General features: G+C 47.8%; 1 protein-coding gene across 1 annotated transcript in view; it reads right to left on the bottom strand.

Moving 5' to 3' along the window:
* The window catches only part of cacna1a (calcium voltage-gated channel subunit alpha1 A), a 246,753-nt gene that overhangs the window by 91,475 nt on the left and 129,009 nt on the right, over positions 1–26,269 (bottom strand). Inside the window, exons 13-21 of the mRNA XM_033012279.1 lie at positions 25,251–25,363; positions 24,322–24,453; positions 23,187–23,259; positions 20,448–20,565; positions 19,455–19,522; positions 18,311–18,417; positions 6,054–6,953; positions 2,728–3,182; positions 1,288–1,432 (exon numbers count right to left, since the gene is read on the bottom strand). Coding sequence (XP_032868170.1) covers positions 1,288–1,432; positions 2,728–3,182; positions 6,054–6,953; positions 18,311–18,417; positions 19,455–19,522; positions 20,448–20,565; positions 23,187–23,259; positions 24,322–24,453; positions 25,251–25,363 — 2,111 coding nt within the window. The remainder of the gene's footprint in view (positions 1–1,287; positions 1,433–2,727; positions 3,183–6,053; positions 6,954–18,310; positions 18,418–19,454; positions 19,523–20,447; positions 20,566–23,186; positions 23,260–24,321; positions 24,454–25,250; positions 25,364–26,269) is intronic.

The raw sequence follows: 26,269 nt of genomic DNA, 5'->3' as shown, positions 1-26,269 counted from the left end.
TTTATAGTGTTATGGTACTATTATATATTACTATGGATTTATAGTGTTATAGTGTTATATATTACTATGCTATTATTATTAAAGTATTAATAGAGTTATGGTAGTACTATATATTACTATGGATTTATAGTATTATAGTGTTATGTATTACTATAATATTATTGAGTATTAAAGTATTTATAGTGTTTGTATTATTAGATACTACTTTGGAAATATAGTATTATGGTGTTATACATTATATTACTAAAGTATTATTGAGTATTAAATTATAGCATTATGGTATTATAACATATTACATACTACAATATTATAGTATTATAGTGTAATATATTACATATACGATACGATACGTTACGATATTACTTTATTTTCAGAACAAAGTCTGAAATTTGTTTTGCATTGCAGCAGCTCCATTTACAGCATCACATAAAAGATAAAAGAGACTTGAAAAGTCATGCATATTACTATACTATTATAGAGTATTAAAGTATTTATAGTGTTATGGTGTTAGTACATATTATACACTGCTATAGTATTATATATTATATATCACTATAGTATTATTGAGTATTAAAGTAATTACAGTGTTATGGTGTTAGCACATATTACGTACTACTATAGTATTATAGTAGTTATAGTGTTGTAGTATTATATATTACTATAGTATTATATTGTGGCATTACAGTCTGTATGGAGTCTACACGTTCTCCCTAGGACTGTGTGGGTTTCCTCCTGGTGCTCCGGTTTCCTCCCACGTCCCAAAGACATGCGGGTTTGTCGGTTAATTGGCCCTCTGTAAATTGCCCTTCAGTGTGTGGGGAGTGGGTGCAGAAGTGGGATAGCATGGAACGAGTGCGAGCGGGAGATCGATGGTCAACGTGGACTCGGTGAGCCGCATGAGAATCAATGAGATTAATGAGGCAGAGCAACCTTGGTTTTGAATTTTCTGATAGAGACGCTAAATTACTTTCAATGGTCACGGGGAGAAGGCAGGAGAATGGGGTCGGGAAGGAAAGATAAACTAGCCATGATTGAATGGCGGAGTAGACTCAATGGGCCAAATTACCAAACTCTGCTCCTGTGACTCAAGAACATGGTTTCATGTATTTTGTGTATTTGTGTTTATATGACTGTTGGCAGATCAATTTTCCACCTGGGATCAATAAAGTTGTATCGTAACGTATCGAACGTGAACTTTTACTCAAATGACAGTGGTTAAGCTAGCTGACTGAAGCGGGGTCACACGGTTGGGCAGCGTTAGACCAGACAGACACGCAGGTGACCTACGGGTTGGTGGTGCTCAGGATGAACATGGAGCTGTAGGGCGGCATTGGTTTCGGACCATCCTCCCCGTCACCTTTCTCCTCATCCTCCTCCTCTTTCTTCTCTTCTATCTTTTTGGGCACGGCATCTGTGTTTGCATTTTTGTTGACTGGGGAGACAAAATAGAAGGAGCTGCGTTGCTTGAGTTTGTCTTGTACTCCAGGCTCCATGATTGGCATCTACACATCCATCCACATAGGTTTCCCCTCCCACCCTACCCCCTCGTCCATCTGCCTATCATCTCTCCCTTAAATGGTTCCATCATCCCTCATCCTCTCCCAACCTCTGTCTCCCCCTCCGTTCATATGAGATAGGAGCAGAATTAGGCCATTCGGTCCATCAAGTCTACTTCGCCATTCTATCTCTCCCTCTCAGCCCCATTCTCCCGCCCTCTCCCCACACCCGTACTAGTCAAGAATCTGTCTATCTCTGCTTTAGACAATAGACAATAAGTGCAGGAGTAGGCCATTTGGCCCTACGAGCCAGCACCACCATTCAATATGATCATGGCTGATCATCCCCAATCAGTACCTCGTTCCTGCCTTCTCCCCATATCCCCTGACTCCGCTATTTTTAAGAGCCCTATCTAGCTCTCTCTTGAAAGCATTTCTCTTTAAAAATATCCATTGCCTTGATCTTCTCCCCCCTGCCTCTATTTGTTCACACTTCTATCATGGTCAAGTAGCATGGAAACAGGCCCTTCGGGCTGACCAAGTTGGCCCATACTAGTGTGTAAATAAGAACTACGGATGCTGATTTAAATCGAAGGTAGACACAAAATGCTGGAGTAATTCAGCGGATGAGGCAGCATCTCTGGAAAGTAGGAATGTGCGACATTTCAGTCTGAAGAAGGGTCTCGACCCAAAACGTCACCCATTCCTTCTCTCCAGGGACTCTGCCTGTCCCGCTGAGTTACTCCAGCTTTTTGTGCCTATCTTTGGTTTAAACCAGCATCTGCAGTTCCTTCCTACACATAGATATTTTTAAGGCATTGATTGATAGATTCTTGATTAGTGCGGGTGTCAGGGGTTATGGGGAGAAGGCAGGAGAATGGGGTTGAGAGGGAGAGACAGATCAGCCATCATTCCTCAGACTTGAAGAAGGGTCTCGACCCGAAACGTCACCCATTCCTTCTCTCCTTAAAAATATCCACTGGCTTGGGCCTCCACAGCCGTCTGTGGCAACGAATTCCACAGATTCACCACCCTCTGACTAAATAAAGTCCTCCTCATCTCCTTCCTAAAAGAACGTCCTTTAATTGTGAGGCTGTGCCCTCTGGTCCCAGACTCTCCCACTAGTGGAAACATCCTCTCCACATCCACTCTATCCAAGCCTTTCCGGCCAAATGGCTACTCCTGCACCTATTGTCTATTGTCTATGCTATCCCAGCACCAACAGCCTTACCTTGCAGAGTGGGGTCTGCGAAGGGGATGGTCACTGTGGTGTGATCGGGTTTCTGGACTGGTTTGGCGAGGTTGTTGGGGTTGCCCGGGTTGGTCATGATGAGGTTATTCTCTGGGTTCTTGGGGTTGCCGGTGCTGCCGGGGTTGGTGGTGGGAGCCTTGCGGTTGGCGGTGTTGAGGGGGTTGGCCGGGTTGCCACCAGGGTTGGGGGGATTGGCGTGATTCGCAATTTTGCTGGGGTTGTGGGGACTGGAGGATGGGTTGGCTGGGTTGGCCGTGTCCCTGGGATTGCCGGCGTTCCGGGGATTGGCAGGTTGCGTCGCCAGCTTGGTGTTGCGGAGGTTGTCCATGTCCTCGGCATGCTGGCCATTCTGCCTGCTGATGTCCTGCTGTACCGGCCGGGTGGTGGACAAGGCCGGGCCGCCCGGTACAGGGGCAGCTGACCCCTGGCCCTCTCTGTGACAGCGAAACAGAACAGTGAAGCATTAAGCAAAACACGTCATAAAGAGTTTGCCCACAAACCCTCACACTGACCCCAACAACAACAGAAGGCTAGAACTTCATTCACCCAACTCAAGATTCAAGGATAGACAAAAATGCTGGAGAAACACAGCGGGTGCAGCAGCATCTATGGAGCGAAGGAAATAGGCGACGTTTCGGGCCGAAACGTTGCCCTATTTCCTCAGCTCCATAGATGCTGCTGCACCCGCTGAGTTTCTCCAGCACTTTTGTCTACCTTCGATTTTCCAGCATCTGCAGTTCCTTCTTAAACTCAAGATTCAAGGATGTTTTACTGGAGTCATAGTCATAGAATCTTGCAAAATATAACCAACTGTAGTTTGGTTATAGCATGTGAACCAATCATAGCAGAGTAGCACCATTAACCCCACCTTACTGTATGCTTTATATTAACACCCACTTCCTACATTAAGTAGTCTTGGAAGCGGTGATGATGAATTAACAACTAACAACCTGCTGTACTGCTATACTATGCATTACAATTAAAGATGACTTTAAACTCCAGACCTGTGTAACATAATCATTGACACCAACAAAAGTAAGTTCAGTATTGTAGATGGTTTATGCATGCAACCAATCATATAGCTACCTCAGCACCACTAATCCCGCCTTAGGTATCATTTATAATAACACCCACTTCTCCCTCTGCGCAGTTCAGTAGCAGACTGGAGTCAGTCACTACTTATGTGTTGTTTAAGTCTGAGTATGTATTAAAGACTATTTCAGAGTCACACGTGTGTAATGTCTCATTTACAAGTATGAAGAAACACTCAACTGAACAAAGGGCGGCAGAATGGTGCAACTGGTGGAGTAGCTGCCTCACAGCGCTAGAGACCCAGGCTTGATCTACTATTCCTACCTTCTTGTACGTAAGTACAATTGTGCCTATGTACGGTAAGAATATTATTGAACTGAATGCAAGAATGCAAGGTTCTTCTGCAGTTGTATAGGGCTCTGGTGAGACCACATCTGGAGTATTGTGTACAGTTTTGGTCTCCTAATTTGAGGAAGGCCAGCCTTGTGATTGAGGCAGTGCAGCGTAGGTTACGAGATTGATCCCTGGGATGGCGGGACTGTCAGATGAGGAAAGATTGAAAAGACTAGGCTTGTATTCACTGGAGATTAGAAGGATGAGGGGGATCTTACAGAAACATGTAAAATTATAAAAGGACTGGACAAGCTAGATGCAGGAAAAATGTTCCCAACGTTGGGCGAGTCCAGAACCAGGGGGCACAGTCTTAGAATAAAGGGGAGGGCCATTTAAGACTGAGGCGAGAAAAAACCTTTTCACCCATAGAGTTGAGAAGTTGTGGAATTCCCTGCCACAGAGGGCAGTGGAGGCCAAGCCACTGGATGGATTTAAGAGAGAGTTAGATAGAGCTCTAGGGGCTAGTGGAATCAAGGGATATGGGGAGAAGGCAGGCACGGGTTATTGATTGTGGACGATCGGCCATGATCACAGTGAATGGCGGTGCCGGCTCGAAGGGCCGAATGGCCTCCTCCTGCACCTATTTTCTATGTCTCTATGCTAAGAAAGGAATTTCACTGTACCTTGCTTGGTACATGTGAAAATAGGTGACACAGCGGTAGAGTTGCTGCCTTACTTTGCCAGTAACCCAGGTTCTACCCTGACTACGGGGGCAGTCCGTACGGAGTTTTCTGTGAGGCAGCAACTCTGCGGCTGAGCCACTGTGCTGCTCGACAGGAGCGGTGCCTGCAGCTTGTGCATGGCCACACTCTGGTAATGGAGGAGGCCCAGGACTGAGTGGGAAACGGAATGGGAGTTGATTAGCACTTTGTGAGGGGTGGGAGATTGCAACCTTCACGTGGTCCGCCCTGTTTCGACGAATGCAATCAACTAAGATCAAATGGAACAAGTTGTCCTACAACTTGTGGCCGACTAGGAAAAGGGGAGATGCAGCGAGACCTGGGTGTCATGGTACACCAGTCATTGAAAGTGGGCATGCAGGTGCAGCAGGCAGTGAAGAAAGCGAATGGTATGTTAGCTTTCATAGCAAAAGGATTTGAGTATAGGAGCAGGGAGGTTCTACTGCAGTTGTACAGGGTCTTGGTGAGACCACACCTGGAGTATTGCGTACAGTTTTGGTCTCCAAATCTGAGGAAGGACATTATTGCCATAGAGGGAGTACAGAGAAGGTTCACCAGACTGATTCCTGGGATGTCAGGACAGTCTTATGAAGAAAGACTGGATAGACTTGGTTTATACTCTCTAGAATTTAGGAGATTGAGAGGGGATCTTATAGAAGCTTACAAAATTCTTAAGGGGTTGGACAGGCTAGATGCAGGAAGATTGCTCCCGATGTTGGGGAAGACCAGGACAAGGGGTCACAGCTTAAGGATAAGGGGGAAATCCTTTAAAACCGAGATGAGAAGAACTTTTTTCACACAGAGAGTGGTGAATCTCTGGAACTCCCTGCCACAGAGGGTAGTCGAGGCCAGTTCATTGGCTATATTTAAGAGGGAGTTAGATGTGGCCCTTGTGGCTAAGGGGATCAGAGGGTATGGAGAGAAGGCAGGTACGGGATACTGAGTTGGATGATCAGCTATGATCATATTGAATGGCGGTGCAGGCTCGAAGGGCCGAATGGCCTACTCCTGCACCTAATTTCTATGTTTCTATGTTTCTATGTTTAGTCTGTGCACGCCATACACAAGAAGAAGGAGAGCACTTTGTGAGTCAGCCAAGTGGCCGTTCGGGTAAGTTTTAGCCCAGTGAGTTTCTAACCCAGCATCACGCGTTCTACAATGCAACCGCACAGCGGTGAATAAGATTCACAAATTACGTACTTCTTGCGTTTGTGCCTCCTCTCCTTTGCTGCTGGATTCCGGTCCTCCCTCTCCTTCTTGGCATCGTTGTCGTTGGTGGACTGCGGGTGGCGGTTCCTCCGTCTCTTCTCCGCCCCGTCAGGGTGCTCGCCTTCCCCGCCGCCGCCCGCTTTGCTGCCCCGGTTGCCCTCCCTGTGCTTCGAGCGCCTCTCCCCTTTGCCGCCCTCCTCGGCTCCGCCCCCTTCGTGCGCCTCGCCGCCGCGCCGGTGCCCCTTGTGCCGACGCTCCCGGTCGCCCTCGCCCCTGGCCGTGCCGCCGCTGCCTCCTCCACCGCCTCCGCTCCTCCCTTCCTTGCCGCCGCCACCGCCCGGCCGGTGCTGGTGCCGCCGGTGCTGGGGCTCGTTGGCCTGGTTCCTCTCGCCCTCTCCCTCCCTCACCCCCCTCTCTTGGTTCCCCTCCTGCTCCCTCCCTCGGTACTCCAGGTCCCTGGGGGCGCAGTCCCGGTTGGGCTCCCCTTCCTTGCTGTTGCTGCGGTATCTCCTCGCCCTCTCGCCCTGCTCCACTGTCCCCACCTCCCTCTCCAGGGTCCTGTCTTTGTTGGGGTCGTGGTAACGAGCCTGCTTCCTCAGGAACTCCTCGGCCCTCTGTTGACTACTACGCTGGTCCACCGTGGGCTCGGCCGACCTGGTCTTGTTCGTGTTATTGTTCCTGTTCTCCTGAGGGTCGACCACTAAGGGGCGGTCCATGTGCGTCTTCATGTCCCGCCGGATGTTCATGGAATAAGTCATCTTCCACCTCTCGTCAGGGTCCAGCTCGTTATAAATGGCTTCCCGGCTGGTCATCAGGTTCTGCTTCCTCATCTCGTTCATCCTCTGCTCCCACACTGTCTTCCCCAGCTTCTGGTTCCTCTGCTGTTCCTTCCTGAAAAGAAACCAGATGTTATCAGGTTGTCCTCTGGTGGTGGAACCCGCCTGCCCCCATAGTCATTGACCCATAGTTGACCAAGCCCTTCCTACCCATCACAACTCGACAAGTAGGCCCGTTGGATTACAATGCTCATCCCTACTGCCCAGTTTTCTCCTGGACTTTGGTGACTATTCCTGCAAGAGTGATGATGGACCGACCAACATTCACCTCTAGAGCTGTGAGACCACACCACATGGAGTATTGTGTGCAGTTTTGCTCCCCTAATTTGAGGAAGGACATTCCTGCTATTGAGGGAGTGCAGCGTAGGTTTACAAGGTTAATTCCCGGGATGGCGGGTCTGTCATATGCTGAGAGAATGGAGCAGCTGGGCTTGTACACTCTGGAGTTTAGAAGGATGAGAGGGTATCTTATTGAAACATATAAGATTGTTAAGGGCTTGGACACGCTAGAGGTAGGAAACATGTTCCTGATGTTGGGGGAGTCCAGAACCAGGGGCCACAGTTTAAGAATAAGGGGTAAGCCATTTAGAACGGAGATGAGGAAACACTTTTTCTCACAGAGAGTTGTGAGTCTGTGGAATTCTCTGCCTCAGAGGGCGGTGGAGGCAGGTTCTCTGGATGCTTTCAAGAGAGAGCTAGATAGGGCTCTCATTTATCACTTTCTACTGTACAAAATACCCAATGATGGCCTCCACAGCCATCTGTGGCAATGAATTCCACAGATTCACCACCCTCTGGCTAAAGAAATGGTGGAGTAGACTTGATGGGCCGAATGGCCTAATTCTGCTCCTATCACATGAACTTATGAAGTCTATCCCACCGTTCAGCCATGGTTATAGCTCATCTCTGACTTACACACCCCCCTCTCCTAAATGGAGCAAAGCTCCAATCATCTGCTATCCTATTGTTCAGGAATCCTAATGCCCAACATGTATCACACCGTGTGCTGTTTCACGAACCCCTTTTGAAACTCACCCTTTAAATGCACCGGAAAACTTATTTTACTGTTGCAATAACATTGAAAAAGTGAATGAAAAATGCGTTCGGGTATCGCTAGAAGTCCGGAAAATCTGCACCTTCGCAAATCTCAAGGGTGCTGGATCATCGGAGCTTTACTTCTGACGGAAATCCATCACTGTCAGTTTTTAAATGGGCATTGACTTAAAATTCGGGCACTGACTTTGGCACGCAGAAGAAAATCGTTCTTAACACTCGGTGTCTACAAAGGTTACTCGGAAAAGACCTGTGCCCACGTTTCAGACTTGTCCCAGATGCCCATAAACAGCAGAGCCTTTCGGTTAATAACAATAATAAATCACAGCGGCGAGCGAAACGTCTCACCGTTTACCGCTAGGCGTATTCGCAGATACATTTCCCATTGGTGGATTTCACTATGTTTCAAAGCACACAACAATGACGATGACAAAAAGAATGGAGATTTAATGATATCACAGCCACCGGGTCTACTTACCAGAGTGCAAATAAAGTCCAGTGCATTCCATGCAGCATGCAATCAGTTAATGTACAAGTTTCAGAGTGAGCCACTTTGTCAGGTAGGAAGCAGGTAAGCCTATTCAATTGTATTGTGGACAGGACGCCGAAGCGAAGATGCCGAAAGGACATCAAGCCGAAAAGCCTTGAGGCCAAGCGGACATGAAACCGAAAGATTAGGGTTTGGGTTAAAAATATTGATTTTGAAAAATGTTTCATATCTATTTATCATTTCGGCTTCATGTCCATTCGGCCTCATGGCTTTTCGGCATCTTGGCTTCGGCTTCTCATCCTTCGGAGTCCCATCCGAGTACCGTTTCTGGCCTTGTCCTTTCTATAGTCCATCTCTTTTTAGAGGAGGGCTACCTGAATGCTACCTGGATTGGAGGGTTTCAGCTATGGGGAGAGGTTGGACAGACTTGGATTGTTTTCTCTGGAACTTCCGAGGTTGAGGGGAGACTTGATAGAGGTGTATCAAATTAAGATATTGTAGACAATCAGAATCTCTGGATAGCGTGAATGCGAAGAGGATGTTTCCACTCGTGGGAGAGTCTAGGACCAGAGGGCACAGCCTCAGAATTAAAGGACGTACTTTAGAATGGAGACGAGGAGGAATTTCTTTAGGGTGGTGAATCTGTGGAATTTATTGCCAAAGTGGCTACGGAGGCCAAGTCATTGGGTATTTTTAAAGCGGAGATTGGTAGTTCTTGATTAGTACGGGTGACAAAAGTTATGGGGAGAAGGCAGGAGAATGGGATGGAGGGGGAGAGATAGATCAGCCATGATTGAATGGCGGAGTAGACTTGATGGGCCCAATGGTCAAATTCCTCTGCGATGTCTTATGAATATATTACTCTGATAATGCGAATCCCTCCTTGTGTGCAGCAGAACAGGGATGTGAACAACTACTAAACTATTCCTGTTTTGGAAACCTTACTGTCTCCACCGTTAGCTGGAGATGTTACTCCACTCCCACCAGCAAAGTCAACCAGCCAAGAAATTAAAATGCAAATCATGGAAAGCGATCGATGAAAGGCAATGGCAAACACACATCAAAAAGCACACAGATTGTAAAATAATTCACGCTCAAAGACAAAATACCCCAAACACAGAAAAAGTTAATTACAACCCGCCAACGTACATTCACGAAGTCAAGGGCTAAGAGCGTATCTGTATATAGACAGGATATTGCAATATCGGGGGTACTTGAAATGAGAATCCATCAGGGAGTAAACTCCACAGAAATATACAGGGGAACATGAAACAGATTCAGTCACAGCCTCTCAGCTTCAACTTCATAATCACTCCACCCTGAAGAATTTTACATTAAAATTGTTATTTAAAATTGTTATATTAAAATACATGGCAGTTTATTTTGCTTTCTATCTTACTTACTTATATTACAGAGGGTGGCCATTTGGCCCAGTAGATCAATACTGGCTCCTAGCAGGTAATATTCCATCTGTACCAACTCCTCTCCACATTTCCCACTAGCCCGACATCTCAAAGATCTCTCACTAACCCGATGACCTCTCCTTTGATTTCCCGTCCGTTTCCTACTCTAAGAGTCACGTTGATGATTAAGCCGCCTGCAGATCTTCACAAGGTGGGAGGAAAGGGACCTCAATCAAAGATGGAGGGTGTTCGGACATGATAATTCCATGGTTGTCTCTAGACAGGTTTTGGGTACATTCCTCGGATTACCTAGCTGTTTGGTTTAGTTTAGAGATACAGCGGGGTCGACAGGGGCATACATCTAGGTTATTGGGCAGTGTCTCTGAAGTGTAGCCTCTTTGCTGACCCAACCTGAAACAGCTGGAGCATACCCCTGAGGGTATTTTCCATTTTATATGCCTTAAATCTTCAATCCCTTCTGTCCACCCACAAAGATGCAAAAGATCCCACAGTTGAACAGGGGATCTTTCCCATGTGCTGGAGTAACTCATCGCGTCAGGCTGCATCTCTGGAGAACATGCGTAGGAGATTCTAAATGTCCCTGTCCTCCAGAGATGCTCTATGACCGGCTGAGTTACTCCAATACACATCATCCCAACATTTCCAATTCCTTGTGTCTCGAGATCTTTAATAAGGCTTTAAGGCATAGGATGCAGAGTTAGGCCATTCGGCCCATCGAGTCTATTCTGTCGTGTTCAAAAGGGAACTGCAGATGCTGGAATATCGAAGGTACACAAAATTGCTGGGGAAACTCAGCGGGTGCAGCAGCATCTATGGAGCGAAGGAAATAGGCGACGTTTCGGGCCGAAACCCTTCTTCAGACTGATGGGGGGTGGGGGAAAGAAAGAAGGAAAAGGGGAGGAGGAGGAGGAGCCCGAGGGCGGGCGGATGGGAGGGTGGGAGGAGACAGCTAGAGGGTTAAGGAAGGGGAGGAGACAGCAAGGGCTAGCCAAATTCGGAGAATTCTATGTTAATGCCATAAGGACGCAAGGTCCCCAGACGGAATATGAGGTGCTGTTCCTCCAATTTCCGCTGTTGCTCACTCTGGCAATGGAGGAGACCCAGGACAGAGAGGTCGGATTGGAATGGGAGGGGGAGTTAAAGTGCTGAGCCACCGGGAGGTCAGGTAGGTCACTCGTTTCATGATCTCGGAACCAAGAGATATCCCTCAATCTGCATTTTAAAACACAAATGTTCTCATTTATGTTCAGTCCTCTACATTATATTGGCCAAACTTTATAAATACTTATGCCCCTGTCCCACTTAGGAAACCTGAACGGAAACCTCTGGAGACTTTGCGCCCCACCCAAGGTTTCCGTGCGGTTCCCGGAGGTTGCAGGTGGTTGCCGGAGGTTGCAGGTAGTGGAAGCAGGTAGGGAGACTGACAAAAACCTCCGGGAACCGCACGGAAACCTTGGGTGGGGCGCAAAGTCTCCAGAGGTTTCCGTTCAGGTTTCCTAAGTGGGACAGGGGCATTATTATCTGTGAAGTGCCTTCGGATGTCTTGAAAGGGATGTGAAAGGAACTATACAAATGAAAGTCACTTTTGTTTAAAAAACTTATTTTAGAAAATGTTAATCTTAGTTTAAATGCTCATCTGTAGCTCTAGACGGGAGTCAGGTGTACAACTTTCTTCTCATTTCAAGTGGGGTTAATATGCTTCTAAACTTGAGGTTCATAAACGCTGCGTTTTTTTAAAAACAACGTTCATTACACCCGCCCCTTTTGACTCTCGCCCAATCTCACATCTCCAATGAAACCAGTTCAATTTGTGCCCAATTCTTCCAGATTCAAGATCAGCCCAATGGGAAAAAGAAACAAAATTCTCATAATAAATCCTGTTTTTACAATCCTCGTGATTTTGCCCCCAAAAAACAACTATTTGTGAAAATGACATCACATCCAGAACTGGACGCGCAAATGCTGGTGGTATTAATATAAAAACAAATTTTCATATAATAATTGTCTAAATATTGGTCTAGAACCATTTCCAAAGTTGGATGGATGTTTAGTGGGGAGACTCTGGTCTTTTGGTTTTCATTTCCAACCTGCACTTGTTGGTACTTACATTTGAGTGCAGGCATCACTGTTGTACACAGAGCTCCTAGGGGACATAGGTCTTACCCTCTCTGTACTGTCCAGACATGTGGAAAGAGTGTCACAGTTCAGAAGAATGCTCGAGGTTACTAAACACGAAATGAAGTGCACACATTTGGTGATCATGACTGTCCTGGACTCACTGGGTTTACAAATCTCCAGCTAATTTCACTTCAGGTAAGAATCAGCCGTCTCCCCTTGCGACATATATTAAAAAAAATAATTCATTGAAATTCAAAAATACCGAATTGTCTTCAAGGTTTGAGTATTGGATTCTGCAGATTGGGATAACATCCTTGTTTTTGAATGTTCCAAGGAGTTTAAGAAGAGGTAATTAACAGCATTAATTGTTTAAGGTCATCATGGTGCTAGTGTGAATTAATTAATGCTGTTTAATTTCTGCCACCTCAGTGTTTGAATTCTATGATTATTCGCCCTTGTAATGAGATGAGTGATTCAGCTCCTGACTCCACAAAGCACCAAAACATTTCCCTCTCTACAAATCAGTATCATGAAGGATGTTTTCCATGCATCTACAACACTCCATTCCACTATCCAAGAAGTAACAGCCAGTGTAATTTCAATCTTTAGTTATAGTTTTTGAGATACAGCACAGAAACAGGCGTTTGGGCCCACCGAGACCTCACCGACCAGCGATCCATGCACATTAACACTACCCCACACACACCAGGGACAATTGGCATTTATCCCAAGCCAATTAGCCTACAAACCTGTACATCTTTGAAGTGTGGGAGGAAACCGATGATCTCGGAAAGAAGCTACGCAGGTCATGGGGAGAACGTACAAACTCTGTACAGACAGCACCCATAGTCGGGATTGAACCTGGTCTCTGGCACTGTAAGTGCTGTAAGGCAGCAACTCTACCTCTGTGCCACCGTGTCACCACATTAATCATCCGTTCTTTCCACCACTCGCACACCGTGCCTGTTCCATGCAGCACCTATAAGCCAACTATGTTTCTTCATTAAAGATGGACACCAAAATGCTGGAGTAACTCAGCGGGACAGGCAGCATCTCTGGAGAGAAGGAATGGGTGACGTTTCGGGTCGAGACCCTTCTTCAGACTCGACCCGAAACGTCACCTATTCCTTCTCTCCAGAGATGCTGCCTGTCCCGCTGAGTTATTCCAGCTTTTTGTGTCTATCTTCGGTGTAAACCAGCATCTGCGGTTCCTTCCTACACATATGCTTCTTCATCGGCATTCTCAAACGCGAGACCTCCACTGCCCAGGAGAACAAGAACAGCAGGAGCAATGGAACATCATCTGCTTCCTGAATCCCACTCAACATCCTAAATTGGAAATATATCCCTGCTCTTCCATCGGCTGCTTCTAAATCCTGGGACTCCTTCATAGAAACATAGAAAATAAGTGCAGGAGTAGGCCATTCGGCCCTTCGAGCTAGCACTGCCATTCAATATGATCATGGCTGCTCATCCAAAATCAGTACCCCGTTCCTGCTTTTTCCCCCATAACCCTTAATTCCGTTAGCCCTAAGAGATAAATCTAACTCTCTCTTGAAAACATCCAGTGAATTGGCCTCCACTGCCTTCTGTGGCAGAGAATACCACAGATTCACAACTCTCTGGGTGAAAAGGTTCTACCTCATCTCAGTCCTAAATGGCCCACCCCTTATTCTTAAACTGTGTGACCCCTGCTTCTGGACCCCCCCAACATGGGGAACATTTTTCCTGCATCGAGTCTGTCCAATCCAATTCCCCAACAACACTGTCGGAGCACCTTCACCGTAAAGGCAGCAGCGGTGGTTCGCGGCAACTCACGATCGATAATGGCCTTGCCAACCTTTCATGCACATGGAGAATGAATCAAACTGGACAAGAGGCAGGGTGATGTATGCAGACGTGCCAGTCGTGTTTGTAGATGGCACAACTCAGCAAACCCCTGGCCCAGAGAGAGAGAGAGAGAGTAACAACTCTTTCGTGTTCGTCTTACAGAATCTGACAGCCCACACCGACCTGATAAACTATATACAAAACATCTACCTTTGTCCTGTGCAGCGCCACCTGCTGCACGGGAGGAGCAACGGGTCCTCCCACCCCACACTGTCCACCAAACATTACAAACTCCTCAACGAACAACCCACGACTCCAAAACACAAGCTTTAAAGAAAATCATTGGAACCATGCATGTATCAAGAGATCATCCCGCAGCTTGGAGATTTGTTCCACCTCTTACTTGCACTTTACGACCAGATAGGAGAGCAACAAAGGAAAGGCCAGCTACACCCGCCCCACTCCCAAATGGACACAATGGAGCAGAGCTGGTGAAGTGTATTAAATACTGCAGGATTGACACTTGTCCATTGCTGAATATGAAATACAGAGGCAATGATACACTCCTGCTTAAGTCAACAGGACTTGGAAAGAAAGTGCAACACGACTTGGAAAGAAAGTTCATAAGCGCAGCCACTACTGTGTTGCATATCAACCAAGGACAAGTATCTTTCCTGGAGGCTCAGGGTAGGACATGCAAAGGAGCTTAGTTAAAATGTAAAGTTCTGTTAAGTTTGTGTTAATTATGGATGATAGTTTCATGTTTCCTTAATCTTAATTCCTCAGCAAAGAATCAAGATCAAAAAGCAAAATGGCTGATGTTCTTTGCTTTTCTGTGTAAGAAAATATATATATTTTTCAAAAAATCCAATACTCTAACCATTCAATGTAATGTCACATTGCTGAAGGCCGGCCTAGCATTTCTGAAGCCTGGATCTAAATTTGAGGCTCCCTCCCAGCCTTGAGACTACTTGGACTGGGGCAGCCATGTAACCAAGCCAGGAAAGTCAGGTTTATCTTTAAACATTGTTACATAAAAAACATACAATTAAAAAGAAAAGTCACAAATATTAACCCGTAAATCGGCACACATTGGCATTTCTTTCTGAAGGTTTGCATCCTGAAACACATTCATAGCGTAAAAAGGCAAGAAAGAATGGTTCAGAGCTGGCCTGGGGAAAAGAGCACCATCACAAAGTACGAAGGATTAAATAAGCCTTGACCAACACATCTCCCCACCCATCACATCCCCCCATCGATGTCCATCTCCCCTCACTAGAGGGGCCAACCTGATGGTCAGACAGGTAAACAGTACTCTCCATTATTATATGCATATAGTGTGACCCTTGGCAGTGACTGCTGACATACTATTTAAACACGAACAGTAGTTCAGCTCAAGCCTCGTTATATGAGCACCAGGGGGTAGCAATTCATTCTTTGCCACTTGTCCTAAATACATGAAGGTTGAGGCAACTGGCCTAGTGTAGATGGGACATATTGGTCAGTATGGGCAAGTCGGGCCGAAGGGCCTGTTTCCATGCTGTATGACTCGACGACTCTAATTCTATTTTTTTTGTGCCTCTGCTTTGCCCAATGGTCCGATGCAAAGAGTCTGCTGCAAAGATTAATGAGCGGGATAATTCTGAGCTGGTGTAGCTTTCTCTGGAACCTGGGGACAGTGCTCCTTCAGCAGAGACAGCAATGACAAGCAAAGACCAGGTGTATCCCCCCCACCCCCCCCCCCCCCCGGCCCCCAGGTCCCTTCACCCCTGGTTCGAGAGGAACGGGCCACTCTCCAAGCCACTCATCACAGGGCATTCTTCAAATGAAACCCCTGTGGCTCAACTTGGCAGCGATTGCAACAATGAAGAGCTAGCACAGAGAGACAATGACCACAGTACCACTGCCAGTGCTATCAACCTGAATGGTTGCATGAATTAGACGGGCCAAATGGCCTTTTATATTTGTGTACAATGCAACAAGGTAAGGGAAGGCGAGGAACGAGGTGATTGGGGATGATCAGCCATGATCATATTGAATGGTAGTGCTGGCTCGAAGGGCCGAATGGCCTACTCCTGCACCTATGTTCTATGTGAGGGGACTGTATAATGGAGAGAGGGATGAATTAATAGACACCAAACCATTGCAGTGAGATTATCATTAACGCCTAATCTGTGATAAGATTTCAAAATATCTTCTTGTTTGAAACAGTTTAATTGTAGCTTTAGCTTTGATGACATTGACTTCACAAATAAAATTGTCTTAATTATAGTGTGAATGTAGCCATTATAAAATGTTTATTTGCAATGTTACTGTGACTGTATTTGTGGAATGTGTATTGACATCATTTACTTTGGCCAAATGTATCTCCCGAGGGATTGTGGAGTCAGGAATGTGTCGCTAATGTCCGGCTTTAGGTGAAGGTGGAAGGATATTCCACCCATTGCTAATTCCATTATCTCCCCCTAGCATCAGCCTGAAACTCTACCCAATCCTTAGCCGACCTGTCCCTGTCACTGCGGCTGTCTGTTCTCACACGACTCTGACTCTGTCCCCTCTTCTCAGTTTGACTGTTGCCGAGCCTCTCATCAACTCTCTAGCCTTGACAATTCATACAATCATCGGACACAGAATAGTGGATCAGGCCCTTCGGCCCACAACGTCTGTGCTGAAACATGATGCTGATATGATTTAATCTCATCCACACACACACACGATGCATGTCCCTCCATTCCCTGCAATGCAGAAACAAGCCCTTCGGCCCATCACATCTGTGCTAACCATCATCTACACATTTACACTTCTCTTCTTCTTGCATATGGCGTGCACAGCCTAAAGTTGTCGGACAACTTGCACTATTTGGTCTTATTTGATTGTGCACGCCAGGTTGATTGCATTCGTTGAAACAGGGCGGACCACGTGAAGGTTGCAATCTCCCACATCCATTTACACTAATCCTGCATTAACCCCATATATTTATTCTCCCCACCTAACCATCAGCTTCCCAGATTGTCTCTTAAACAGAGTAATTCCTCCACTTCCTACTAGGTACCTCCTCAGGTGGCACAGTGGCGCAGCGATACAGCTGCTATCTCATAGCGCCAGGGACCCGGGCTGTGAGGCAGCAACTCTACCGCTGCGCCACCGTGCCACCCCTGACCTGGTTGGACAAAAACTCTCTGAAAAACAACAAATCATCCCTTCTCACTGAAGTGGATTTGAATGTGCACCAGGCAACTCTCATCACTTCCCCAGCCACTGTTCAGTATCTTTATGCTTCACCCAAAATGTCACCTGTCCATATTCTCCGGAGATGCTTCCTGATGCTACCCGAGTTACTCCAGCACTCGATGTCTTTTTTTTGTAAAGCCAACATCTGCAGTTCCTTGGGTCTATCATTGTTGCAATAATAATAGGGTTGTCATGTTTGATAAATACGTTGCCAGTAGAGGTGGATTCAGATATTTATTTATTTCTTTATTTATTAACTAATAAATATTAGTTATGAAAGAATATTAACTTTATATCCCAACTTTATATCCCAACTGACTACTATTGTCACAACTTCAGCTATCAGGGTGTTTGGTTGTAATGGGATGTTTTACACCTACCTGAGATGCTGATTTAACATCTCATCCTGTTTTTGGGTAATGCTAATATGAATACTACGCCCGACATTGGGAAGAAGGGGTTCGATGATTGCACCCCCATTCTGACCAGCAGGGCCAGTGGGGAAACACACACATGCAACCTGCCCCCAATTGAATAGCACACTAGCACATGCCATCTTGTGTAGCAGTCACCAGTAACGGGCGCAGGCTCAGGAATAAAGGGTCACTAGGTTGGGGCTGAGGCGTGCCCTTACCCAGAGGGTTGTGAACCTCTAGGATTCTCTCCCCCAGGGAACTGTCCATGCTCAAGTTGTTGGACATATTGCAGGCTGGTGTCAGTAGATTCATGGGCATGTATGGAAAGAGGGGAAAATGGAGAAGGCAAAGGATTGTCCATATCACTTAGCTCTGAGGGCAAACTTGATGTGCTGAATGGCCGTTTATATTAGCATTACCTGTGAAGTGCCCACTATTCCGGGGAAAAAAGCCTCGCCCATTGATCCACATCATAGAAGTGCTGGAGTAACTCATGCGGGTCAGGCAGCATCTCTGGAGAACATGGGTGTAACCAATTCATTTGGTTTAGGGTTGGGACCCTTCTTCAGACACGATATTCCTGACCTGAAACGTCGCCTATCCGTCTTCTCCTGAGACGCTACCTGACCCGCTGAGTTACTCCAGCACTTTTGTGTCTTTCCTTGTTGTAAAACAGCACCTGCAGTTCCTTATCGTTGCACAGTGAGCAATGAGCAACTCCAAACTTGTCACAAAGGCGGCAGCCACACTGGCAAAGGGTGTTCTTATTTCTTTAAATACAGCGTTGGTTGTGTATGTAAGATATTGCATGGACAGCGACCCTAGGATAGGTGAATCAGACTCCACTTACGCAGCTATGGAGAGATTGGCAGCTGACAAGGGGCTGACTTCAGCAACTTCCTTGGCCTTTTGCAGGGCTAGCTTCTGGTTTGCTGCCTCCTCCTCTTCCTGTTCGTCCTAGTGTGACACATGGAGAGAATCCGTGAGCAACTTCAACAGGCGGGGCAATTAGGGGTACATGGAGCGGCGGTGGTGGTGACATACACGCCCCTGGTCGCGCGGATACCGATCTCGAACGCCAACGCAACCCCACGCCCAACGTCCATCCCTCCAGAACAGCCTTCCCCCCTGCTCACACAATCACGACTCCCCTTGGAACTGAAACATAGAAACATAAAAAATAGGTGCAGGAGTAGGCCATTCAGCCCCTCGAGCCAGCATCGCCATTCAATATGATCACGGCTGATCATCCAAAATCAGTACCCCGTTCCTGCTTTCTCCCCATGTCCCCTTGATTCCGTTAGCCCTCAGAGCTAAGTCTAACTCTCTCTTGAAAACACCCAGTGAATTGGCCTCCACTGCCTTCATCTCCCCCTCCCCCTCCCCATCTCCCTCTCCCCTCCTACCCCACCCTCCCCCCTCACCCACCCATCCTCTCCTCCTCCCCTTCACCCCCCTCTCCCTCTGTCTTTTGCCGTTCTGTCTCTGCCCCTCTCTCTCTGTCTCTCCCCATTCTCTCTCTGCCCTCACTCTCTACCCCCCCCCCCCCTAGATGCGCCTGCGAGTTGGGGGCTATGCATCAGTGGATAGGGCAGTTATGGGGTAAAAGGAGCAAATTAATAATATTAATATAATATCAAGGGGGGTAGTTAGTGTGTGTGACGCCACATGCTGCCCCCCCCCCTGCCCCCCCACCCCCTCCCCCCCCCGCAACCGCACGTTGGGGGAACAGACCCAACGGGTCTGCACTTGGTCTAGTAATAAATAAAACTAAACTAAGACTGGACAGGAGAGGTTTTGGGTTTGGACCCTTCTTCATTCAATGGTGTGTATGTTGCAACCTCCCCTCATCCTTTGAAGTCCTTCCCCAAGTCCTTCTGAGGATCAGAGACATAGGCCAGGTTCGGACAATGCTTCAGATGGAGGGTGGACCTGGGTTAACACGTTGAGGTACTTCAATGGTGAGGGGGTTTGCCTGCTGGCTGTGATTTTACCTTGGTCAGCTCCTGTGCATTGGCTAGGTTGTCTACGGCAATGGCCAAGAATACATTCAGTAGGGTGTCTGGTCAACAAAGTGAAGGTCAAAGCAGTAATAGATAGTACTCCACAGCCCTTATCAGTTCTAACCCAGGTTATCAGGTATCAGATATTTGTTTGTACCTGTAACTGTACCATCCAGAGCCCTAACAGGGAGAGCCTGCCTTGCTAAGAACATGGAATATAGAACTGTTTAAGGAGGAACTGCAGATGCTGGAAAAATCGATGGTAGACTAAAATGCTGGGGAAACCCAGTGGGTGAGGCAGCATCTATGGAGCGAAGGAATAGGTGACGTTTCAGGCCTCTGCCTGGCTGTGGGGGCATTAGCTATTGGGAGAGGTTGGACAGACTTGGATTGTTTTCTCTGGAACGCCGGAGGTTGGAGGAGATCTGAGGGAAGTGTGTAAAAAAAGAGGAATTGACAGTCAGAACCTTAGTCCTAGGATGGACAAAAACTAATACCAGAGGGCATGGGTGAGAGGGACACAGTTTAAAGGAGATGTGTGGAGCAACTATGATACGCAGATGGTGGTGAATGCCTGGAACAGATATGATGGTGGCATTTAAGAGACTTTTGGATGGGCACATGGATATTCGGGGAATGGAATTATGCGCAGATAGATAAGGCTTAGTCTTGGCAACATGTTTGGCATGGACATTGAGGGCCTGTTCTGCTGCTGTACTCTTCTATGTTCTAAGTTCAGGACAATTACTGGTGGGCGGTCATTGGTGGGACTTTCCAGTGAAGGCCTCATCCCATGAATAGATGGAAAGAAGTTGGTGTTGAGGTCGATAGGGAATAATTCAACTGAGAGTGGAGGGAATAGTTGAGGTGCCCTTATCTCGAGCATGTAAAGTTTCCCATTGGAGGCAGCACCACCTGGCTGGGCACATGGCTCTGGGAGGCAACACTGATGGCAGGCTTTGTGCTTTGTGATGTCAAGGATACAGTTGCCGAATAGGGTCAGGACAATGAAGTAGACGGAGGAGATCATGCCTCTGTTGACACCGCCCTGGGATTCTATGCCGTCGTACATCACCACGTTCCAATCTTCACCAGTCAGGATCTAGGAGCAAAGAACAGCCACCTTCACCCCTTGTGTTACATGGAAACAGGCCCTTCGGCCCAACTGAGACAGAGGGAGATATGGAGAGAGAGAGAGAGACAGAGAGAGAGACAGAGAGAGAGACAGAGAGAGAGAGACAGAGACAGAGAGAGACAGAGACAGAGACAGAGAGAGAGACAGCGAGAGAGACAGAGAGAGAGACAGAGAGAGAGACAGAGAGAGAGACAGAGAGAGAGACAGAGAGAGAGACGCACACACACACACACACAAGCATAGTATTCTCAAAGCCTTCCCCATTCAGTCAGGATCTAGGAGCAAAGAACAGCCACCTTCACCCCTTGTGTTACATGGAAACAGGCCCTTCGGCCCAACTGAGACAGAGGGAGATACAGAGAGAGAGAGAGACAGAGAGAGAGAGACAGAAGGAGACAGAGACAGAGACAGAGAGAGAGAGAGAGACAGAGACAGAGACAGAGAGAGAGAGAGACAGAGAGAGAGACAGAGAGAGAGACAGAGAGAGAGACAGAGAGAGAGAGAGAGAGAGAGAGAGAGAGAGAGAGACAGAGAGAGAGAGACAGAGAGAGACACGCACACACACACAAGCATAGTATTCTCAAAGCCTTCCCCAATCAGTGTCCAGCCCACAGGCTAGAATCCATCACCCATGACAAAGACAACATTTTAATAGAAGTTTAATCTGTACACTCTGCTCTGTACTAATGTTATGTTCTAAGGACTAGTTGTTCTGAGGCCAGGGTTAGGATTGGGGATCTCCAAAGCAGCAAAGACTTGTATTATTTTGCAGAGTCTAAACTGAGCTGTTATTCAGTGATTGCATCTTAATAGGCCAAAGGCTGGAGGAACTGAGTCTTCTCAATTAAATATGGTTTAATTGACCATATTAATTGCCTGCACAGCACTAATTTGTTGTGTGAAGTGCTTCAAGGCTTGCTGACATCAAAGGCTCTTTAGAAATAACATGGATATTAAGAGTTTAAATCAACAACATTTTTTTTTTATCCGTGACAATCGAGAATGGATGGTACCTCGATTGCCAAGGCGGAAGAGGGCTCTGCCCGAGCCGTCTACCTGCCCCTTATCCGGGGTTACGTCCGCGCCCGGGTGGTGTTAGAGAGGGATTGGGCGCTGTCCGCGGGCGCCCTGGGGGATTTCCGGGACCGCTGGGCACCGCGGGGGGTGGAATGTATCTTTAATACAGATGGGGACTTGCATTGGGGTTGGTGGGTTCTGTTTTTAATATTTGCGTGGGGTAAATAGTATTGTAAATACTTAAATAAATCTATTTTTTGGTTTATAAAAGAAACAGATTTAGAAACATAGAAAACAGGTGCAGGAGTGGGCCATTCGGCCCTTCGAGCCAGCACCGCCATTCAATATGATCACGGCTGTTCATCCAAAATCAGTCGCCTGTCTCTCTCCCCTCCCTCACAGTTCCATCTGCCCAGCACCCACAGGCTTTATCCACCCGATACCCCATCCCTTGTCCTCTGTCCACCACTTCCCTTATGTCCAGCATTCCTCCCTTCTCTGGTTCCACTCCCCCCTCTTGGGCTATCAGACTCCATGATCTACAGCCCACAGTTGCATGCACCCATCACCTCCCTCCCAGCCTCTGCCACGTATCTCCACCCCTCCCTCCCTCCCCGCTCCTGGCCCAGTCGCTCCCCTCAACACTAAAGAGAAGTCAGCTGCACTTAGCCATACCATTGTGAGGGAGGTGTGGAGGGAGGGAGAACAATTGAGAGCCCGACGTGGTGGGGAGGGGGGGGGGGGTGGGACGGACCTCAGTGAGGGAGGTGGCAGGGCGATTGGGGAGGGGGTAGAACAATGGACAATTGGGACCCAACGTGGGGGGGAGAACAAACATATAGTCCTCTGAGTGAGGGCTATATGTATGTAGTGATGTATGTATTTAATCTATGAACTACTGTTGTATAATGTTAGTTCCTCCACCAATGTAAAGCATTTTGGCCAACGAGAGTTGTTTTTTAAATGTGCTATAGAAATAAAAGTGACTTGACTTGACTTGACAAAAGGGGGAGTAACTTTCTCAACGCCATCGCTGGCCGCTATTTGTATACATTGGGAATGGCAGCAAATAATTTCACTGTGAAAGAAAGAACTGCAGGTGCTGGTTAAAATCGAAGGTAGACGCAAAATGCTGGAGTAACTCAGCGGGTCAGGCAGCATCTCCGGAGAGAAGGACTGGGTGACGTTTCAGGTCGAGACCCTTCTTCGGACCCGAGTCTGAGGAAGGGTCTCGACCCGAAACGTCACCCGTTCCTTCTCTCCAGAGATCTTTGTCCACCCCATGCTGCCTGACCCGCTGAGTTACTCCAGCATTTTGTGTCTACCGAAGAATTTCACTGTGCCTAGACACATGTGACAATAAGGTAGACAAAAATGCTGGAGAAACTCAGCAGGTGAGGCAGCATCTATGGAGCGAAGGAAATAGGCCGAAACCCTTCTTCAGACACAATAAGGTATTCCATTCTATTCCATACCTATGGGCTGTTAGTGGATCTCAATCACTGACCCACTGGTGGTGAGAGATTTACACTCCTGACCAGGGAGCAGCTGAGCGTTTATTCTGCACTCACCTGAAACACCGTCATTATAGCAGCAGGGAAAGTATCAAAGTTGGTGGAGGGCGTGCCAGACTCAAAATTGAACCTGTAATATTTAAGAAGAGAAGATCAAAACGGCTTTTAAAAAAAAGACACACAAAGTGCTGGAGTGACCCAGTGGGTCAGGCAGCATCTCTGGGGAACGTGGATTAGTTTAGTTTAGTTTAGAGATACAGCGCGGAAACAGGCCCTTCGGCCCACCGAGCCCACGACGACCAGCGATCCCCCCGTACACTAGCACTATCCTAACACACACTAAGGACAAATTATGATTTTTACCAAAGCCAATTAACCTACAAACCTATACGTCTTAGGAGTGTGGGAGGAAACTGGAGCAAACCCACGTGGTCACGGGGAGATCGTACTAACTCCGTACAGACAGCACCCGTAGTCGGGATTGAACCATGGTCTCTGGCGCTGTCAGGCACAGAAATCGCTATCAAAACATGCGGGGGACACAATTTCTTGGTGGCTGCGCGCGCGCGTGCGCACACACACGAGGCTTCGCCCATGGGCCCTGTGGACGGTAACATCGGGAGCTGACCTGGTTGGTGACCGACTCCGAACTCCAGCAACGGCAGCTTCGTCCACCGCGAATCGTGGGGCTTGAATCGGCCCGTTCGCGGGGGCTTTCATTGGCCGGCGGGGGCTTCGACATCGGGAGCCTCGATCGCCTCGACGCAGCAGTTTGATTTTAAGCCGCGCCGGGCGCTGAAAGGCCCCGCGAACGGGCCGATTCAGCCCTTAGAAAGCGTCTGATAAAGTCCGGATTACAAAACATGGGGGGGATTGTCCCCCACCTCTCAAAGAAAGGGGGTGGGGAACGTGTGTCCCCCCCGTCCCCCCCAGGATTTCCGCCCCCTGGAAAGGCACTAAGGCAGCTGTAGGGCAGCAACTCTCCTGCTGTGCCACTGCCCTCAACCCACATCACACATATCTCTGCATATCCAAGCCAAGGATCTAGCAGACACCAAAGACATGGCATTAGCTTCCGAGGGATCCTGTTCTAACGTGCCACATTCCCATGCAAAAACCCATTCCTTACTTGCGCAATGAAATGCTGCATCCACACTTAGTGTAGGTGAAACCAGTGACAACTCCTACTTACTGGCCACCAAAGAGTTGCATTCCTAAAAGGGCAAAGACCACAATGAAGAGGAACAGGAGGAACAACAAGCTGATGATTGACTTCATGGAGCTCAGGAGGGAGACCACCAAGTTACGTAGAGACGCCCAATACCTGTGGAAGGAACAGAAATCTCCATCAGTCACGTGGCTGGGCTGGAGGAAGACTATTCAACTTATGCTCTAGCCTATCTGAGATAATTTGACCCCAGTCACAGTTACCAGTGAATCAACATTCTTTGCACAATCAGGTCTACAATTTGAACACCTAAGTGCTGGAGTTAAGGGGCTGTCCCACTTGGCCGTTATTTGCGCCTCATTTATGCGTTATATGTAAATTAGGGCAACGCGTCGTGACGCGTGGGGTGCGCATGCGTTGCGCATGGTGAGGCGTGGAATCGTACGCGGTGGCGCGCTGTGTCACCCGGCTCTCCAGGATTTAGTACAGGAACGAAATCCTCGCGCGCCACCTGCGTGACGCATCGCGTACGCACGCTGACGCATTGGGTACACACGCTGATGCATTGGCGTTGCACGCTGGCGTCCCGACGTCTCACGTGTATCGCGTGGTGAGGCATGGTTACATCACCGTGTGTCAACGTCCTGCCGCGCGCCACAGGGTATTCTAGTGACGTCATACGCACCAGACGCGCGATGATGCGAGATTTGCGCGCGACGTCGTGCATCACGACGTGTCGACCTGTTTTACATATGACGTGTAAATAAGGCGCAAGTGACGGCCACGTGGGACAGGCCCTTAACTCAGTGAGTCATGCATCATCTCTGGAGAACATGGTCGAGGCCCTTCTTCATGCCCTCCAGAGATGCTGCCTGACCCACTGAGTTACTCCAGCACTTTGTGTGTTCTTTCGGTAAAGCAGCATCTGCAGTTCCTTGTGTCTCCAAACTTACTTTGTGACTTTGAAGATACGGAGTAACCTCAGGGCCCGTAAAACGCTGATGCCAAACGAGGTGCCCGGCTTCACTGCAGCCCAGAACACTTCAAAAATACTGCCTATAATAACCTGCAGGAAAACACAGGGACAATCACCAGTCAACAGAGTGGAAGAGAGTGGTGAATCTGTGGAACTCTCTGCCACAGAAGGTAGTTGAGGCCAGTTCATTGGCTATATTTAAGAGGGAGTTAGATGTGGCCCTTGTGGCTAAAGGGATCAGGGGGTATGGAGAGAAGGCAGGTACAGGATACTGAGTTGGATGATCAGTCATGATCATATCGAATGGCGGTGCAGGCTCGAAGGGCCGAATGGCCTACTCCTGCACCTATTTTCTATGTTTCTATGTAAGAGGCCCCACATACGCAAATCAAAATGGACATTTGGGAGCGAGTAGCAGCTCATAATTCAGAGAGGGATTGAAGAGTCGATGCCAAGAGGCTGTTGGCTTTGGCCGAAGATTGTGAAGGAAGGAGACATTATCTCAGGGGAATAAGTTGACCATTATATCAGGATTATTTTGAGGAGCGACTTCCATACTCTTAGTTTAGTTTAGTTTAGTTTAGAGATACAAGTGTGGAAACAGGCCCTTCGGCCCACCGAGTCCACGCTGACCATCCATCATACTAGTCCCATGTTATTCCACTTTCTCATCCACTCAAGACAGATTGGGGGGGGGGGGGAAGGGGGATTTGCAGAAGCTAATTAACCTACAAATCCGCACATCGCTGGGACATGGGAGGAAACCAGAGCGCCCGGAAAAATCCGTGCAGTCACACAAAGAACGCGCAAACTCCACACAGACAGCACCCATAGTCAGGATTGAACAAGGGTCTCTGGCGCTGGCAGGCAGCAGCACCCATGCCTTCAGAATGGAGATGAAGAAGAAATTCTTTAACCAGAGGGCGGTGAATCTGTGGAATTCATCTGTGGAGGCCACATCATTGGGCATTTTTCAAGCGGATATGGAGAGGTTTT

The sequence above is a fragment of the Amblyraja radiata genome, chromosome 35, assembly GCF_010909765.2.
Source record: "Amblyraja radiata isolate CabotCenter1 chromosome 35, sAmbRad1.1.pri, whole genome shotgun sequence".
NCBI classification, from domain to species: Eukaryota; Metazoa; Chordata; class Chondrichthyes; order Rajiformes; family Rajidae; genus Amblyraja; species Amblyraja radiata.
The sequence above is the reverse complement of the archived record's forward strand: the minus strand, read 5'-3'. Positions and strand labels throughout refer to the sequence as shown.